General features: G+C 37.0%; 2 protein-coding genes across 3 annotated transcripts in view; one reads left to right on the top strand and one right to left on the bottom strand.

Annotated features, from left to right (window-relative positions):
* The window catches only part of LOC108664799 (snake venom 5'-nucleotidase), a 34,016-nt gene extending 27,650 nt beyond the window's left edge, over positions 1 to 6,366 (top strand). The window contains exons 9-11 of the mRNA XM_018151492.2: positions 118 to 321; positions 565 to 672; positions 4,179 to 6,366. Of these exons, the coding sequence (XP_018006981.2) occupies positions 118 to 321; positions 565 to 672; positions 4,179 to 4,921 (1,055 nt within the window). The 3' untranslated portion in view covers positions 4,922 to 6,366. The remainder of the gene's footprint in view (positions 1 to 117; positions 322 to 564; positions 673 to 4,178) is intronic.
* On the bottom strand, positions 6,095 to 19,414 carry LOC108664797 (transcription factor E2F4). 2 transcript variants are annotated; one of them, XM_018151490.2, is made up of 10 exons: positions 19,081 to 19,414; positions 14,757 to 14,978; positions 14,177 to 14,335; positions 13,051 to 13,179; positions 12,181 to 12,295; positions 11,690 to 11,796; positions 10,597 to 10,711; positions 8,821 to 8,958; positions 8,132 to 8,197; positions 6,095 to 7,851 (listed from the first exon to the last, which is right to left on the bottom strand). In XM_018151490.2, exons 1-10 carry the CDS (start codon positions 19,186 to 19,188, stop codon positions 7,709 to 7,711), a joined length of 1,302 nt encoding a protein of 433 aa, XP_018006979.1. In that variant the 5' UTR covers positions 19,189 to 19,414; the 3' UTR covers positions 6,095 to 7,708. The 2 variants fall into 2 exon arrangements, with proteins under 2 accessions (XP_018006979.1, XP_018006980.1); XM_018151491.2 differs by having other exon boundaries at positions 11,690 to 11,790.

Genomic DNA, 19,414 nt, shown 5'->3' with positions numbered 1-19,414 from the left:
CCATAGTTAACGATCAAAAGTGCCATTCAAAGATCGAAGAAATTACGACGAGGAAGATTGCGTACAGCAGAAATAAAGAGTAAACGCGCGCTTGATTAATACGAGTATTTATGGCAGGGTTCGTGGTGGTGTTCGACATCAACCAGCCCCCGGGGTCCCGAGTCGTGCGACTGCAGGCCCGCTGCGTGTCGTGCCGAGTGCCAGTCATGGAGGACGTACAAGACGACCAAGTCTACAAGATTGCAATGCCCTCTTTTATTGCAAACGGTGGCGACGGATATACAGTCATACAAGACGAGAAAATTCAACATCATCTTACAGGTGAGCATCGAAACTAGGAACCAAATTCGTGGCACCCAGTACAAGATTAGTGCGCGTTGGATGTCGGCTAGATTATGTCAGGTTTTTCAAAATATCAATGTGTTATTATTTAAAAAGAACGTTTTAGAATGGACATTTATTTACCATTATTTATTTATTGATATCACCTCGCCTTTGACATATGAATCATGTTTTTATGACAGGCCTTGTATATCAATGCAAACCTCAACCCATAAATTTCAGGTCTACTAGACACGGACATCTACTCGCAGTACATCCAGATGGTGTCACCGATATACCAGGGTCTCGAAAACAGAATATTGTTCGTCGATTCGACCAAAGTTTGTTCGGGTACGCCATGTCTTGTGGCTCAGCCGACTGCAGTAGACTACGTTCTGGCGACGAAAGACAAGCCATTCATACTCGAATCTGTCCGACCACCTAACTCAAGTGGACTACCAACTTCATCTCGAGGGCTGCTTGCGGGTTGCATTCTGATCATCTTTCTAGAGCGTTTTAGATGATCTTACTGGATCTCATGTATCGGCCATTATTAACTTTTATAATACCTGAGACACATAATTATAGTTTCCCGTTTATAGTCGTGTAAATACGTCGGCTCTTAGAGCCGTTAAAGGTGCATGGGATGTGACGATTCTCTGCATGGCGAGATAACAAGCTCTATTTTATCTCTAGATAACAAGCTCTATATTAACGGCTTTATTTGCAGCCCTTGTGGTTCATCAAGCCAGAAGACGGGCACAATTTATTGCGCGTAGTTTAATAGAGAAGCTTTATTTTACATAAATATATATGTACAATGGTACCTGTGAATTCAAGACAATTTTCTCTTTATTACGCTGACTAGACTGTTTCATGCAACGATTTTTTCCCGGCTACAAAGCGAACAAAATTGCTGAATTCTTCGACGATATTTTGAATTTAGCATTTAGTTTGAAACTCGCGTTCTGATTGATTGACGGCTCGATTTCAACGGTTTCGTTCCTTCTTTACCTTGTAAGATAATTATTTGATGTTGGCATTCAAATTATGATTATTTTCATTATTTATTTCAGTTACTGGTATTGAAGATTGACTAATACGGTTGAGAACTGTGCTGTACAGTTGACTAGTAATAAGTGAGTTTTCAACTTTTTAAATTATTCAACGTATTTCATCAAACACTTTTTCCGTATAGACTTTTAAGTGAAAACATCGGAAAAACTGTTGATGTTTCATTCGAGAAGGTAAGAATGTAATTGTGTGGAATGCATCAAAGTTACGAAATTAATATCATTTATTTATCACAAAGAAAATGGAGTTAGAGGGTAATTCATTATTCAGTGTATTCGCTTCGCAGTTATGCTTTAAACATACCACTTTGATTTACGAGTTTTGTTTTGGCAAAACTTGATGCTGCATCAGTCACTAGACGTTGAGTTGTTCTGTACAGTGATATTGACAACTGGTATATTTCCATACCAGATTTCACGGATCTGGAACGTTGAGATGGTGTCTGGTGTGGATATTGTTGATCTGGTATAATTGCTAAATCTGGTATATTTATGGTATGTTCGGACTTCCCCAAACACGAAATTATGTTTTAGTTGTTGTTTGTATGAGGAATTATGTTAAAAAATCCTTATCTTGCGGGATACCACCCCAAAATATTGCCGAACTGAACCATATATCAACTAAAATAAATTTAAGAAAGTCAATTTTGAAATTTGAATCCATTAGCATGACCGAATTTCTTTCTTTTCAATTTGAATTTTAAATTCAATCTTTTCTGAATTTGATCATACTAAAAGGAATCCTCAAAAACGTTTGCAATTAAGTTTAACTGATTGGCATTATTTGCGAACTGCAGTTTTTAATGCAGTTTTTGTAACAAAATAATATAAGTAAAATGCATTAATTGTTAGGATTAGAGATGCACACTAGCAAAATTTGCTAGTGATCCATTTATGATATTGAGATAGTAAACTATGCAAAATAGTTATGAAAATAAACTAATCTAATCAAGCCAATATAATTTACATGTAAAATACCCTATAATATGCTAGCAAATATCAGAAAAATTTGATAACGATGTCACTTGTCTATTTGCCAGTAAAATGCACCAGGCATATATACTTATATGTAAGAATTTATAATTTAAAAAGTAGTTAAAACATATTGGTAGAATATCCTTTTCCCTCTCTTCAACAATTATCATGCAACTTATAGAAATGAACTGCAGTAAGTTTAACCTCTGATGTAGAACTTCCATCAGGCAGATGTTTTTGTACAAAAAAAAAGTTGGTATATTTCTGGTATGTTGAGCTGGTAATCTGGTATACTCAGCTAAAAAGATAGTGACAACGCTGCAGCTATAATGCAAATGTTTAAATTTGTGTTATTGCTCACAATTTAGATGGATAAATGTTGGATATAACTTACTTGATAAAATTAATGCCATCTGTACCTGTTATTTCAATAGTACGGCATCATATTTTTTCGCGCTCATAAAAATTTATTCGCTAATAATTTAAATTACAACTTTTTTTTCACAAAACAGTCTGCTTCTCAAAACCTCCACTTTTTATAATTCTAAAAATAGTTGAGCCGTATAGTCCAAACGATCGGACTATTAAGTACGTTATCGGACACACCGTATTATCAAAACAAACAAATAAATATTTGTTTGTTCTCTAAATCTAAAATGCTTATGTAAATATAATTCACTTACATTTACCCCTTCAGTGGTTCACTTTCCATACTTCATTTTGTTATTTGCCGAAACAATATATATTTCCAACTGGGATTGTATTTTTGTTCATATTTGGGCTGCATGAAGATTTTGAAAATCTTGGCCAAGAAGCTTTTTAAGAACATCCTATATTGTGTGATGAGGCTAATTTCCTTTTATTGAATTTCCTTATGATCAAATGAATGGCTAAACGTCTATGTTGTAGCTGGAATAATGAAACTTGTCCGCTAAAGAACAATTGAAATTTTCTTTTGTATATAATTTTTTTCATAGAATAGTTTCTAAATTTTGTACAGCCATGCCCTATGTTAATTCGTTCATCAGTTCTTCAGCACGGGTACTTCAAACTCCGCCATACGCAACATTAATATTTCATTCACGATTCGTTCATGCCTCAATAGCCTTCACTCTGAGGCAGCCCTTACAATATTTTAGCTTGGAATTTCCCCAATTGTACATACTCCACCGAAGTAATTCCCTACTGTATATGGCTAAATCCCTCCGGTTTAAATGTTTCTTCATTTTTGCAAGAGGACAATTTCTTCCATGGAATTTTCAGAAGCCGTATACTTCACTAGAGAATATGAAGCTGAATTTTCTTCTGTACGAAAATAATACACTTCTATTTGAGGCATTCTTTCGGTGTCATTTTCCTGCATTCCTTCCATTGCCCTGAACGCTGGCCAGCAGCGAACGACGTCGGGACGATGACACTCAATTGATGACGCGATGTGAGGTCTAATATCTTCACCCCCCATCGATGAGTATTGAATAATCATTCTTTTTAAAATATACTTTTCATAACTAAAGCACAGTGCAATAAGAATTGCTAGGTCTCCAACACTGATAAAAGGTAACCGAGCTCCTGAATAAAATATAGATATTCTAGCACTTAAAGTATCTATGCTTATTATTAATTAATTTTGGTGTTCATTTCATTCGAAACTGCTTGGAAAAATTTGTTATCAATTTTGTGAAATGTAGCATGTTTTTTTCAAGTTAATTCATCTTGAATCTACACGAAAAAAAGTTACGATTACCAATATGTTCGGTGATAATATTTCTACGACCATCACTTTAAACTAAAATATTTTATTTGATTTAGACGCTGACAAGCCCCAGTCACCGCCCATTGCCACGGACGGTCAGCGGCCGCTGGTGGCAGGCGGCCCGGAGACTCCGGCCTCCGGCCCAGCGCCCGGTCCGGCCCACAACCCTTTCCTGATCGAACCCCAGCAGATGATAAACGAGATGATGACGCGCCACGACAACTACTTCAGGAAATACTACGAGAAGAAACTCAAGAAGGAAAAGAAACGACTACTCGCCGAGCAGATTAACTTGAAAGCTGCTTCACTAAAGTTGCAGGAAAGATTCAAGGAAATCAAACTGCACGAGCTCAACGTCAAGCTGCACGAGCGTATACTGCAGAGCTTCGATAGCTTGCAGAACAGTGACTTTGCCGTTGCTGTCACGGAAACTCCAGCCACAGGCGAAGAATTGGTTGTGCCTCGAATATTTGTGTCTGCAGCTAACGGAGGAAACGCCATAGAAAGTATTGGATTTTTGGCACCAGGTTTCAACGTTTCTCTGCCGCGAGCTCGGCTGCAAATCGGTAGCGCAGTCGTTCTTCCGACTGCAGTGACGGGCACCAACGGTCCCGGGGTGGCTTCTGCAGTGTCCCCTGCCCGCGTGTTCAATATATTTCAAAAATTTTCCCCTGCAGTTGTCAAGTCTAAGCAAGTGGTGACTTTATTGAACGCCACAAAAAACGTCAATCAAATCAATCCGACCTCGCATGGATTTGAATTCGATGCTGTAAATTTTGGTGAGCGATTGAACGGATAGCATCGCGCAAGTTCGGCACTCCATTAAGCCGGACGTATATCATAGATTCATTATTACGCAATTAAACTAATGTTATCTAATGTTCCTAACCGTTGAAAATTTTATCAATATTCTATAATTCGAGAAAATTCAGTTCAACCTGAATAAAGTAATCTTGTGTATCCGAGGCTGTATAAAAACCTTTCTAAGGAGCCTGTGCTTCATTACGTTATAATAGAAACGCCAAAGAATCTTGGTCTCACTTGTAGATGCTTCCGTTTCCAAGTTCTCCGGATAGCCGCAATAATTCACTACTAATAATTATAATTTAGCTATAGGTTTCATGCATTAGATTATAAAACTTGCAGCTAAAGAATCAATTATTGTAAGGGAGAACTTTGAAATATCATAAATGAAGAATTTTAAGCTAACGGCGGCTAAAACTTCTTGTCAATTTTTGGTTAGTCTAATAAGGAACGATTGAGAGCGTAATTTGAAGTCGTCGGCACCGACATCACAGCGCCCAAGCTTAGCAATACCGTCAAAGCGAGGATATGAGAACGACCGTCGTGACGATATAGCGCTAAAATGAGCATACTAACTGGTATTTACCGGACACCATTAACAATTGCGATGTAATATACTTTGTGTGAGTGATCGTAAATGAGATGTGCGAGCAATTACGCCACACATCGCAATTTATTCACTATCAAATAAATTCTACAATAAAATCCAATCTTCGTCCTAATGATGCGATTGCTGTCAATATATAATTCAACCCTCTACCAGTCTATCGCCTGACACCAGTAACCGGAGCAATATTGTCACAAGCCTACTTCTCAAAAAGGATAAGTTGTATAAAGCGCAAAATGACTTGCACTGATGGTTGCCGCCACGTCTGACAACTTTAAAATGTTCTCTGTCGCGTACAAACGCTCTCAGGTTGCTGCACGCAATAGTTTCCGTATAATTTAAATTGAAAGTTATGTTCCCGGAGAGTGACGTACGGCAGTAGAGGGTCTTATGCAATGGAAAGAATGTAACGTAATTATTTTGCCAGGCATGTCCGCAATTTTCCTAGTTCAGGCATGAATAGTTGGTTCAGGCATGAATAGAATAGAATAGTTCAGGCATGAATAGAATACATTTAGCCCATGTCGGACATGATGGAAGGGGAAAATGTGTTTCTGCAACATTTACTAACGTAATTTAATCAACAAATTAAGTTTATATACATCAACAATACACTTAGCTTACTTTGTACACTTCAACTGATCTGATATAGACCAGATAATCAAAAGTACTAAGGAATAACTTAGACAGTACGTGTCATGAGATCTTTTAGGAGTGCAGCCCGCTAAAACGATGGAAAATCTATAATGTTCTATTCATAAATCAAATAAAATGTATTGGCTTAGCTCCATAAGAATTTGACAATGAATGAAGAAGAACAAGAATAAAGGAAGCTTCACACAAACTTATGTTTTCAAACCTCAATGAAAGTGACTAATATTTAGAAACCCAACAACGATTTCTAAAATTTATTTTGTATAGCCACAAAAAGAGCGATAAGCGACTTACTGTAGAAGTTACCAGCAGTAATTAATACAGCCCGGATTTGGGACCAAAAAAAACAAAGTCATGGAAGATGAGACACATGCTACGAATGCGGCGAGATTGTAAATGATATCGCACCACAAATAATGGTAGAAGAACGACGGGTCACACCAAGATACAAACCAAGAGGGAAAAATCTAAAAAATTGGCATGTCGAATTCTTCCCACACTAATTACACATGAAATAATCAAGAAATAAGGGAAATAGCAACGAAAATAGTGGAACGATCGGATAATGGAGCTAAGTTGAAAGCAAAAGCTTAGTTCGCTGGCAACTCAAAATCAAAGAAAGCTGAATGGAAATTAGAGGCTACAAGAGACCAATTGAAAATCAGAAAATTGACATGAAAGCACCCATTTCAGGCTTTGCAGTCCACGAGAAATCGTTTAAAATCTATAAATAAGAAGCCAAATTCGTTCTAGCAATTTCGACTACATAAAAAAGTACATCACTGGTAACTATTTTCTTTAAAGAAAAAACGCTATCAACTTGAAACTTCACAAGAATACCATTACTTGTTTCGTGCTTTATCAATTACGCTCGACTTGAGAACAAGAAAGCTTTTCATATCCAAAACTCAATACTACGTACAATGAAAGAAAGGAGATCTATTTCTTGAACACACACAATTTTTATTAAAACTTGAGTCAGCGGTCAATGAAGTGGGGCGGTATGAAATATATCGTTCAAAGCAAATGTCAGCAGACATCTTGACTTGACTATCGTAGTGAAGCAGGAGACAGATGCGAATTGTTCAAATAAATTAAGCAATTGCTTAAAACAAAACAATCTTTGGTGAGATTAACGAGCACAGATATGCGCTACAAACATAAATTTGAAAGAAGCTCATGGCGGTTCAAGAAAACGCGAATCTACAAAAATCCAGTCAGTCGCGGCGATGTTTTCGTTGTGTGCAGCCAGGAATTGAAATGAATTAAGATATTCACAAATGTCGCTATAACTTGAAAACAAGAGGTTTACCTTCCAGCAAAATGCTCTCTTCTTGATAACAGCTCCATGATTATACAACTCAAATTATCTACCCTAATTCACATGAGTAGACATCTTTAAAATTTTTGCCATACAAATTGTAACCGGAACGCTATCCGCGCGATAATGACTTCAATTCAAGCTAAGAAATTTGCGTAGTGTTCCTCTAATGTTAAGGTGAAAACTAAAGATTATATTTGTCATTCGCACGTCTGCGCAGTCATGAAGGAAGGCAGGCTGTAGGTGTCGTCGAAGAGGTCAGCGAGGCCTTCCGTCGGGTCCAGGGTGAAGAGGTAGTCTCGGTCCGAGGCTGGCGGGCTCAGCGTGATCAGCGGCGTGAAGGCTGCAAAGTTGCCGTCATTATCAGACATGCTAATGTGCATGGGTAAACAAAACGCTATGCACCACCAAATGCGCGTGAAATACTCCCAGTAGTGCAGTAGCACCATTACAGTCGATGTAATGAAATATTTCCTATTATAATAAACAAACACACCAGCCATAGATCAAGCCGAAATTCAAACAAAAACATATATTAACTATTTCAATTCTCATGCTAACAGGAAGACAGACTCGGAGAAAATTATTCAATACAATATCCTTAGTTAACATAATTCACTTACGGTCAACTCCATCCGAGCCCAAGTATTCGTCGAGAATATCACTGCTGACGTTGGGCATGGCAGGATCTGGGAACACAACGAAAGTGGATGTCACTGTCATGCAACCTTGTGGTGCATGCCAACAACTTGTTATGAAATTTGGCCTGTGTTTCCGGACTTCATTTAATATATCACTTAATTCTACAACTTCTTGATCATGATGAACATGATTTTTTACAGACTGAAACCTAGTAACGGCTGAATAATAAGGAAAAAAAAAAGAGTCAGAAAACCTCTTAAAAAGTATACGTTTCCAATGCTCACTCATGTTTTCATTGATGAAGTTTCAAATGAACTAAAGAGAGTGGGGAATTCAGATATCATGAAAGCGTAGGAAATTTGCCTCCATAGAGTTGCTAACTAGATATAGGTAAACTATATACATCCACTCTCAGTGACGGCAAGACTGTAATTTCAGACGTGACTCAAGACAGGTTGGGACGTGCAGGGTTTGTAATCACGCAACGACAGATCAAGGCATCAAGTCGAAACTCGAGGACATAATTCGCTCGGCCGACACAGCGAGCTTCCAATGAAAAATCTCTACACCAGAAATGCAATTGAACTAATTCTATCAAGTAGTTAGGCCTGCGTGAGGTTAATCGAAGATTCATCATATTTAGCAAAACAAGGAATATTGTTTGTACTACCGATGCCAGTAGAGGACAGAGGGGAGGCAGGGGCCGTTGGCGGCAGAAGGTTGCCCATGTCGTCCGGGCAGACAGGCGAGACGACGTCTTCCACCGCAGGCAGCAACTCGCTCGCTCTCGGACGCACGCTTAAGGATTCTGCGTACAAATTACCAAAGAAATATCAGTTACATAATAAGTCTTAAACTTTACTTAACTTGAAATTGGTCTGAAAGTATTGCAATGAGTGTTGATCCTAATATGAGGAGGCTTCCAAAAGTTTGTGGAAAATGGACACACCGATCCTGTGCGAACATCTTATAGCGTGCTTTCATATGAACCCTTAAATTAATGTTGCAAAAGCGGGGCGCCATTTTAAATGCAGCAACCGTTCAAGTAACATGGCAAGGTAAAGGCCAGGTCAAACATCAACTTCATGGTGAAGCTTAGGTGGAAGAACAGCCAAATCATTGACTCTCAGGAACAAGTTTATGGTTACCGACAGAGCCTCAAAGAAACCTTCAAAGTGACTAGTAGTTCCAGAACAGGAAGAAATGAGAATGAGCGGGATTCCGCATTAGTTTGTGTGGAAAACATTGATGCCGTTCGTGATCTCAAAGTAAAAGATAGACAAATTAACACCGAATCAGTAGCAGACACACTCGATATATCTATGGGTTCCGCACACAAAATTCCAATGGGCAGTTTGAGACTGAGCAAACTCTCCGCTCTGTGCGTTCCGAGGAAAAAACTCAATGAAAGCTGTGGGTGCACAGGGGGAGGGGGGGGGGAAGTCGGCCAGTCAGAGAAAATTCTGAGTGCTCAAAACGTCAGGTTACGGACACTTTCTTCTCGGATGCAGAGGGGATCTTGATATAGAAAAAGATTATGAGGAAGATATCCAAGAAGGCTGCACAAAAACGCCCTGGGAAGCAACATCGGCACATACTTTTCCACCAGGACAATGCAGCCCCAAATGATGCTAGGCATACAAGAGCTGCGCTATGCGCATTTCCATGGGAAATAATTCGGCATCTACCTTATAGACTCGACCTATTCCCATCTGACTTCTTTTTATTTGTAAAGCTTAAAAAGTCATTGAAAGGTATCCAGCTTCCATCAGTTAAAGCAGTAAAAAGTGCTGCCATAACATGGTTCAAATAGTATTACTCTCAGTTCAACAAAGATGGACTTAAAGGCAGGTGTCAGCGTTCAGAGAAATAAATTATCCTAGATAGAGCATATGTTGAAAAATAAAACCTAATGACTTCGTCTGCTCTTTCAAACAGTTGTTTTTCCATGAACTTTTTGAATCCCCCCCCTCATATGGCCACTTCCTGATGTAATATCAATTCATACATAAAACTTGAAATCAGCAAGAGAATGTCCTTTCTGAAATTTTTCTAGGAGTGTAGAGATGGCATTCCGTCCAAATTTGTCACACATCAAACTTTAAAGTACGATTTGTTTCAATGCCGGTGGTGACTTCAGTCTCCGGCTTTAGTGCTTAAGATCCCCAGGTAACACGAACCCTGAGTTCGTCTAGGAACACTGACCTGAGACCAAGCTGGAAGAACTTTTGACCACATTTTTGACGGATACCATGCACCACCCACCAGCTCCACCGAGATATGATTTTAGCTCAAGGCTGGAACCCACGGCTAGCCTGTCTCATCTCCGTACTGCCATCACTGGGCAAACAGAGGCGCTAAAAACTGCGCTACGGCGTCGAACGAATCCATTGGCTTTAGAGCTTCAAGACAAGACACACACAAGCAGCCAAATGAGAGTACACACCAGCAGCTACAGAGGCCTCGGACAGCCGTCGCTTGGAGCGTCTGCTGGCAGTCATGAGGGACTCGGTGGCACTGCTCACGCCGGACGCCGCCTTCCGCGCCAAGCGGCGAGGACTCTGCCAAGATCAATAATATAGTCAGTCACACATTACACAAGAAGTGATTGAACTTGTACCAATAAAAAGAACAATTATAACAGAGCCACGATGCCTTATTACGATGCATGCACCGCGTGACAGTAAAAAATCCATCAGATCTTACTCTTCAATTTAATCAAGAGAAAGCAAAGAATGAATCATAGATAATAAGGGCAAACTTAATTGTTAATTGTTCAAGTTGAAGCCCCCATAGCAAGATCAAACCAATTACTTCAGGTTCTTCCTTTTATTTTTACAGTGGCCTAGATGAAAAAATCTATTGCCTCTTCAGGGTATGGAAAAAATGTTCATTAAGTGTTACATTTTTGAGTACTCAACAACTCAAAATTAGCAAAGTTTGACAAGGAAGCCTGGTAGACTGCTGTCATCAGGCCGGGAGTCCTAACTAAATTCAAAACCAATGCCTTGGATTGGCTGGCTAGCTTGAAAAATAATGGGTTGAAGGTGGAAATTAATTTTTTGACAGTTCTAGGGCAGGCTTTCTTACATACATGATAATAAATTCATAAAAATCATCAAAGTGTTATTCTCTGAGGAGACCATTTTACGCACTTATGACTTATAGTAATACACGAATAGTGAAATTAATTCCTTATCGGTGACTGTGTTTGACAGTTACTGTCTAGGCTAAAAAAAGGTTACTGTCTATCTTATTATTCGAGAAGGTTAGTCCTTAACTATACTTTCTGAATATTTATGAACTTACCTGGTTTCATTTACATCTATTAATGTTATATATGCACATGAAACAAGCATGTAAACATTTTCAGAGTAAAACTACTTCGTTGTTTGTAACTCAATGCAGCCAGTTGTGGTGGTGTGTTGACATAACTCAGATAACTATAAACTTAATTACAGGGCCAAAATAATAATAACAAAAAAAGAACAGGACGCTTGCATCTAATCAACATGGATATTTCGGAACGTATTCCTTACCTTATTGACAGCTTCTTCCTTAGCTTCCTGCGCCATGACGGTGACTCCTAATCTGGAAGCATCGCGAACTGGGCGATCACTGGATTGCTGATCCTGGCTATCTGCATCTGTCAAGAAGTCTTATTCTGTCAAAACAATCATGGAATATCGTACACTATTGCCGTTGAAGTTACATTAAATTTATTTTAAGCATATCGATCAAAGACAAACTATGACAGATGCAAAACGAATCCCCTTCCTAGGAATGTAGGTAACTGCATTACTAGAACTATATAACAAAATTTAAATGTTTAAATCTTTAAAATATAAATACACTACACCAATACTTGAACACCTTCTTTCTTCTTGTCCTGGAGCCAAAGTTTATTACTTTTAATCTACAGAATTACCGGAACTAAAGGCATAAATGTCAAAGAATATTGAGGAGCCTTTTCATTACAGCACGTCACGGTTATTTTTGTGATAAAAAGAAAATATTCTTGAAAACTCACCCAAAGAAGATGCATTGATGAAGCTCAGCTCTCCTGCAGCCTGCCCAGCAGAACCTATCCCCTGCATACTGAGACGCTGTCTCTTCATCCCCCGGCAGCTTTTGCTTGACACGAACTGCAGGCAGGCAACTTAGTCATCACACAACATAAACTGTTTTGAATGACAAATATATTATGAATTTAAAACTGTGAAAGCAGCCAATAAATCCATAAATTAAACAATACATATTAGAAATAAGGTGTATATATATAAAAAAATTTCACTCCGAGTGGAAGGGTTATCATGTCACTGGACATTCCTCTACAACTTAATTTTGTCAGGTGTCTTCAAAAGTACAATGCTCCCCAATGGCCTCAGTTTCCAATTAATTGCTCAAAGGACATTACTATTTTTCAAATAAACTTTAAACATATATTTCCAATTCACCTGATGTTCGAACTCACAAGTTTCCTTCACATCCAATATAAATTTTTTATTATTTAAAATAAACACAATTAACAATATTGCCTAATCAAACTGCAAAATTATGGCATGTTACAATTCACAAATAAATATATATAACATGAATCCAATCAATGCAGTGCAATTCATAATAACTCAAGATACGAGAGCTTCAACTAAAATCTAATTAAACCACCAAGGCAGTCTTGAAAAAAGCATCTATTAAATTATAATGACGTACATGTTCAATACAAAAACATTACAAACAAAAATACAATGAAAATCAATACAAAACAGATAACTATTTCTATCTACCACAATCTAGTACTATCAACTTTCAGACACACTGGAACTACAAAATCAGGTAAATAGTTTTCTCATAGGAATGACAAACTTTGCTTAAATTTAATCATGACAAGAAGACTTGCATCAAGTGTTTCTGCAGATGTTTTGCCACTGTTGTTCTCCAGCATGAGCACTTTAATGGGACCCGTCTCACTCTTCAACGAAACCTGGTACTTCTTTGCTTTCTGACCTGCAGCTGACAGACTCGACTCCTGGATAAAAACATCATAAGCATAAATAAACGGAGAAATGATGCATAAAAAGCAACCAAAGTCAATAAAGAGCTCAAAGATCCAAATCTATCAAAAATTAAGAATTTTAAACTCATTTCTTTAATTATTTAACAGAACAGCAAAACAATAGAAAATCATAGACAACATTTTTTGCTATCAATAACACACACTAAAAGTTAATTTCCTCAAACCTACTGAGACTTTTCAATTCTCATTTGACAACATGAATATATAGTGGACTCATAGAAATTAATATATTTTACAACTAAAAATATAAAGCAAATAAATAAATATGTTTACAGCCTTTCTAAGATGCTTCATGGAATGATAAAAAAAAAATCAATAATTCAGATAAATAGAAAATTGAGATAAGAAAAATATATATATAAATATAAAGAGAATAAAATCAATAGGTATATAAATACAGGGTGCGGCGTGGGAACTTACTCTTTTAAAAAAATCACAAAGTAAAAAGTATTAAAGATAGCGTTTTAATTCTTTCTTTTTTACTTACTCTCTCGACATTTTCTGGCGTCCTAGTGGTTTTGGAAGGACCTGGTTTTTGTTTCCACACACTGCCTGTATTCATAAAAGTATTCACCCACTGAACGATTGATGTACGACCAGGAACACGACCAGTGGGCGCGACATTAAACTGCCTCCTAAACGCACGCTGGGTTGCAATGATAGACCGGCCACTAGAAAAGTACACAGAGACTGCGAACGCGCGCTCCTCTCTCGACCACTGCATGGTCGCAACTGAACTGAGTGGACGAAAAACTTCATAGCCCGCGCACCATATTGCGCATGGCGCCACCTTCCTAGGACTAATGGCCGCCACGTGGCGCGCAATTCAAATAAGTAAGTTCCCGCGCCGCACCCTGTACAAACAGCAAAGCAGAATGTTGACAAAAGCAGTTATCTATATATATAACTATTGGACTCAACTAAATTTTCAAGCAACTAAAAAAATTACCTTAGATGGCAAGAAAACCTCCATCTTTGTGGCAGGTGGCGCCTGCACAACAACTACAGCCTGGTCAGGAAACCAGCTCAAGATGTCCTGCTGACTGACGTAGGCCAGCTTTGTGTTCTCGCTGTCTTGGCTGACATTGCTGATGCTTTGCTCAATGTACTGTGGGATCATTATTCTATTAATAAACAGAATTTTTACACTGAAATCATTCAAGTATGTATGGTTGTAGCATCAATAGATCAATTGATAAGAACTCCATGTTTAATATCAACAACTAGAGTGCAAACACTTTGGTTTGAAATTAGAATGATATATACACAACTTTCTTAGTTAAACAAGCAAATGAATGCCATGAACAAAATCATACAATATTTTAAAAATTCCGTAACTTACACTTCATCATTTTATTAACAATCAATTTAAAAACATTTTGGTCTGAATTAACAATGAAAAAAAATTTTTACACTGATTACTACATAGAACCTTGTGAAACCAGATCTTGAAAAAACAACCAAAGAACAATTTATAAACATGATGGTTCAATTCTTGAACTGTTATCAACCTGAAAAAACTCTTCTACCTTTTTGTGTTCTTCCAACATTTTTTCATGCTCCTCCAGCTCTTGCAGCTCTCTCTTGAGCTTCATGACCATGTCAGAATACTCTTGTGTATTGGTGCCTGGACCTCCACCCTTCCAGATGATGCAGTTCTTGCTGCGCTTCTCAATGAGGCCAATCCCTTCCAGCACATTTGTGATGTCATAGATGCGTCGTTTCTGCGGCACGGCCAATAACTCGGCTGCCTGTAAATAATTAATTTTAGCATATTTTAGATTTTAGATGCAACTGATGATGGATGTATGACAGTCTAGAAACAAACATAATTTATTTATGCAATAGTAGCTTGGTATCTCAAAGGTTTAAAAATTCACTGCAGAGCCAATGAATTGACTACAGACAGTGGTCAAGGCATTGACAGACATTGACTGCAGACTATGGTGAAAGAAAAAGGTTCTACAGCATGTATATAATCCAAGCTGGGTTCACTAAATAAAATTTATTGATAAAAATACCTTCAAAATTAATTATTTATTGAACTGCATCATTTATTTTCAATGCAGTATATCAATCAGCTTGCACCTCCATTAATATCAAAAATTTCATAAAAAATTCTTCGTTTTATTGTGGAATTTGACAACTAATGAGAGTTTTGATGACTAATTAAAGATTTTGTTTCTTTCATTCTCAATTCATCAATCTTATTTGATATATTCTTGGAATTGGCAACATTATCTTTGGACTTGGGATCTACTTGGGCTTTGGTGATTACGTTTTGATTATAATTTGCTACTGTCGTAAGTTATAGAAGTCACATCACACATTCCACCAAATTCTGAATCACTTGAATTTTTGTAGTAGGTACTGTATATCATTGAGCAACTTTGGTGTTTACTATTTCATTTTGGGTACATGATAGTAAAAATAATAATTATGAATTGGCACACTCAGACGATTAGTAAATGTAATGTACCGGTATTTGATTTTTAGTTAACTACAACAAATATGGCAACATAGGTAGGTATAAGTGAATTGCACTTTTGTTTAAGTAGGTAAGCTACAACTTAGAACACGTCTGGGTATGATTGGTTAAATTTGTAGATAGCTTCTGCAGCGGAATCCCCGAAAATGATTTTGAATGCTACTGTCAACCGGGGTAATAAGGGCTGGGCAGTTTAAATCAGGACAGTCATCCCACATTTTGTAGAAATGTTATAGCAACTAAACAAATCAAAATATTCCAAAACTAAAAACAGTTCAATTTAATCATTGCTAAACAGTATCATTGTTTCCCCATCATTTTTTCATAATTTTCCTATCAATTTTTCATCATTTCCCCATCATTTTTCATTATTTTCCTATCATTTAACCATCATTATTCCAACATTTTCTCATCATTTTCCCCATCATTAGTCCATAATTTTTCCAAAATTTTCCCCCATCACTTACCTAGCATTTTCCCATTATTTCATTGTCATTATGCCATCATTATCATATTCTCATTATTTTCCCATCATTTTCAGAGCATTTTTGTGTCATTTTATCAGAATTTATCATAATTTCCCATCATTTATCTATCACATCATTTATTCATTTTTCATTCATCATTTACATATTTGCTATTTCTTTATCATTTTGTACACTTTCTTTATCATTTATTTATCAAAATTGACTTTATTCTGTTCACTTCTACCTTTTGTTTAATTTACCTAATACTAGGGTAAACGCGGTATATTCCGACACATTAAGGACGCATCGAGAAATGAAAAACTATAAAAAATATCCGTATGCATTACTCGAGTTCTGTTTGCTTTATTTGACTCGCAAAACACCATACTATGCGCCAGCAACGATGAAACGTCACAAAATGTTGCCATATTTATTTAAAAGCCTTTAGAATGCAAACCTACCAAATCCCTATATTCCGACACTGTGTGTGGCAATATTTGGCACGTGGTGAGTCGTATTGCGTCAGCGCTTCAAATTTAACTGATACGTAATGCCAACATCCACGTGTTCAAATTCCGTTCACTGTGTGAGCTGTATTGGGATACAACACGGCTTTTAATTAGAACACTAACGAATATTGAACACTACTTAATTACGTTTTAATTAACAGATAGGGTAAACGCCGTATATTCCGACACATTAAGGATGCATCGAGAAATGAAAAACTATAAAAAAAACCGTATGCGTTACGCAAGTTCTGTTGCCTTCACATGACTCTCAAAACACTTCACTACGCGTCAGCAACAATGAAACGTCACAAAATGTTGCCATATTTATTAAAAAGCCTTTAGAATGGAAACCTACCAAATCCCCATATTCCGTCACTTTGTGTGGCAATATTCGACACGTGGTGAGTCGTATTGCGTCAGCGCTTCAAATTTAATTGATACGTATTGCCGACCTCCACGTGTTCGAATTCCGTTTGCTGTGTGAGCTGTATTGGGATACAACACGGCTTTGAATTAGAACAAATTCCGTTTGCTGTGTGAGCTGTATTGGGATACAACACGGCTTTGAATTAGAACACTAACGAATATTGAACACTACTTAATTATGTTTTAATAAACAGCTATCAGGCTTTTAATTAAGCAAATTTCAATTTTTGTACAAAGCTTGGAACGATCTGTGTGTGTCCAATTCAAGTTGTGTCGGAATTAGTTTTCATGTGTCTAAACCCATTTCTCAACTTAATCATCTATTAATTTATTTACGACTTGAAATCAGCGAATACAAGTATACTTAAAGGATTCCTAATATATTCACAGATGTATTTAAAAGTCTCAAACCATAATATTCTTCCTATAAAAACAGTTATTCACTATTTGGTAGAGCAAGGTCAACTGTCAAATTTGACACATTTTTCGATGATCTCACCAGGTGGCATGCATTGTCTCTCTTTGGATCTCAATATTTTCCCACTAGATGGCCAAGACCTAGTGTTTTTGCAGTATTTCGACACGCAAATGTATGACGTCATCATTTCAACCATCAATGAACGCATGGAACTAAAACAAAGCTTAATATAAAGGAAAAGCTGGAGAGGTGACGGAATTACCTACGATGTCGGAATATACCGCGTTTACCTTATTAGGCTTTCAATTAAGCAAATTTCAATTTTTGTACAAAGCTTGGAACGATATGTGTGTGTCCAATTCAAGTTGTGTCGGAATTAGTTTTCATGTGTCTAAACCCATTTCTCAACTTAATCATCTATTAATTTATTTACGACTTGAAATCAGCGAATACAAGTATACTTAAAGGATTCCTAATATATTCACAGATGTATTTAAAAGTCTCAAACCATAATATTCTTCCTATAAAAACAGTTATTCACTATTTGGTAGAGCAAGGTCAACTGTCAAATTTGACACATTTTTCGATGATCTCACCAGGTGGCATGCATTGCATGCATTGTCTCTCTTTGGATCTCAATATTTTCCCACTAGATGGCCAAGACCTAGTGTTTTGGCAGTATTTTGATGCGCAAATGTATGACGTCACCATTTCAACCATCAACAAACGCATGGAATTAAAACAAAGCTTAATATAAAGGAAAAGCTGGAGAGGTGACGGAATTACCCACGATGTCGGAATATACCGCGTTTACCGGGTATATTTCTACAAATCAGTTCAACTGATTCTAAAAAATTTCTGGTTTGTCAGAAATTGTCACTATGCCCTATACCCTTTCAAATCTATCAGCAGGCACACTAACTTTTTCCCACCCTCCTGCACTCAAAGTCTCAAGTTCTCAACCAAAATGTTTTACTTCAGTTAGAATGGATAGCCTACAACAAGAGCTTTCTAATGGTGCTAAAAACTTTGAAATTGGCTCATAGGAAACCTAGATATGATAGTTTTTCCAATGTCAGAAATTGGTCCATTAAGGAGACTTAATTTAATAAAGGAAAAAATCCATATCTTTTCCACTTTTACTTGTATTACACTCATATTTTTCTCTTTTCAACCATATAATTTTCATTAAGATCAGAGGAAAAAAAATTTTTGTGCACATACTACAAATTGGCAACGAAATTCAGTTTTTTTTTATCCTGAATTCTTACTGATTAACACAACCCTGTAGTGTAGAATAAATGGCAATTAATAGTTTGTATTCAAATTCAGTTAGGTACCTTGATCACTGATCTATAATACCGATTACCGAAAAAGGTGGAAATACAATTCTCACAGCCTCAAGTTTCTTCTGTTCTGTCATCTGTGACGTTCGAGAGTATCGAAAGCTTATGATATCGAGATGGCCAACGGATTTAGTGGTCACTTTGAAAGTTTCATCATTAGAAACAACTATTTAATAAATTAACATTCAAATATACTTACTGATTTAATATCCAACACGCCATCTTCTGCATCTTGCAAAAGAGAAACAAACTTAGAGGTCAAAAGCCCCAAAGATTTTTCTTGTCTACTAGCAGCGGGATCTGCCATGTTTACATTTTCAAAAATTCCAGCAATTTTGAGAGTACCTTAATTCATTGAGATTGATATTAAAAACTTATTTGCCTTTATTCATTCAGTGAAAAAAACGCTTTAGTGTCTTAGGAATTACTCAAATGTAATCTCTTAATTTATTGAGGGTAAACAATGACTAAAATTTTTAAAAAGACTTTAGCTGTTCAACCGAAAAATCTTAGCATGTTACTATCGAGATGAA

The sequence above is a fragment of the Hyalella azteca genome, unplaced genomic scaffold (assembly GCF_000764305.2).
Source record: "Hyalella azteca isolate HAZT.00-mixed unplaced genomic scaffold, Hazt_2.0.2 contig9753, whole genome shotgun sequence".
NCBI classification, from domain to species: domain Eukaryota; kingdom Metazoa; phylum Arthropoda; class Malacostraca; order Amphipoda; family Hyalellidae; genus Hyalella; species Hyalella azteca.
This window is presented reverse-complemented; position numbering and strand designations above follow the sequence as displayed.

Coding starts and splice junctions, on each gene's coding strand:
- LOC108664797 (XM_018151490.2), bottom strand. CDS start 19,188: ATGGCAGATCCCGCTGCTAGTAGACAAGAAAAATCTTTGGGGCTTTTG. Junction 14,336..14,756: donor TGTTGGAAGAACACAAAAAG/GTAGAAGAGTTT, acceptor ATGATCCCACAG/TACATTGAGCAAAGCATCAG. Junction 8,198..8,820: donor TCTGTCCTCTACTGGCATCG/GTAGTACAAACA, acceptor TTGTGTTCCCAG/ATCCTGCCATGCCCAACGTC.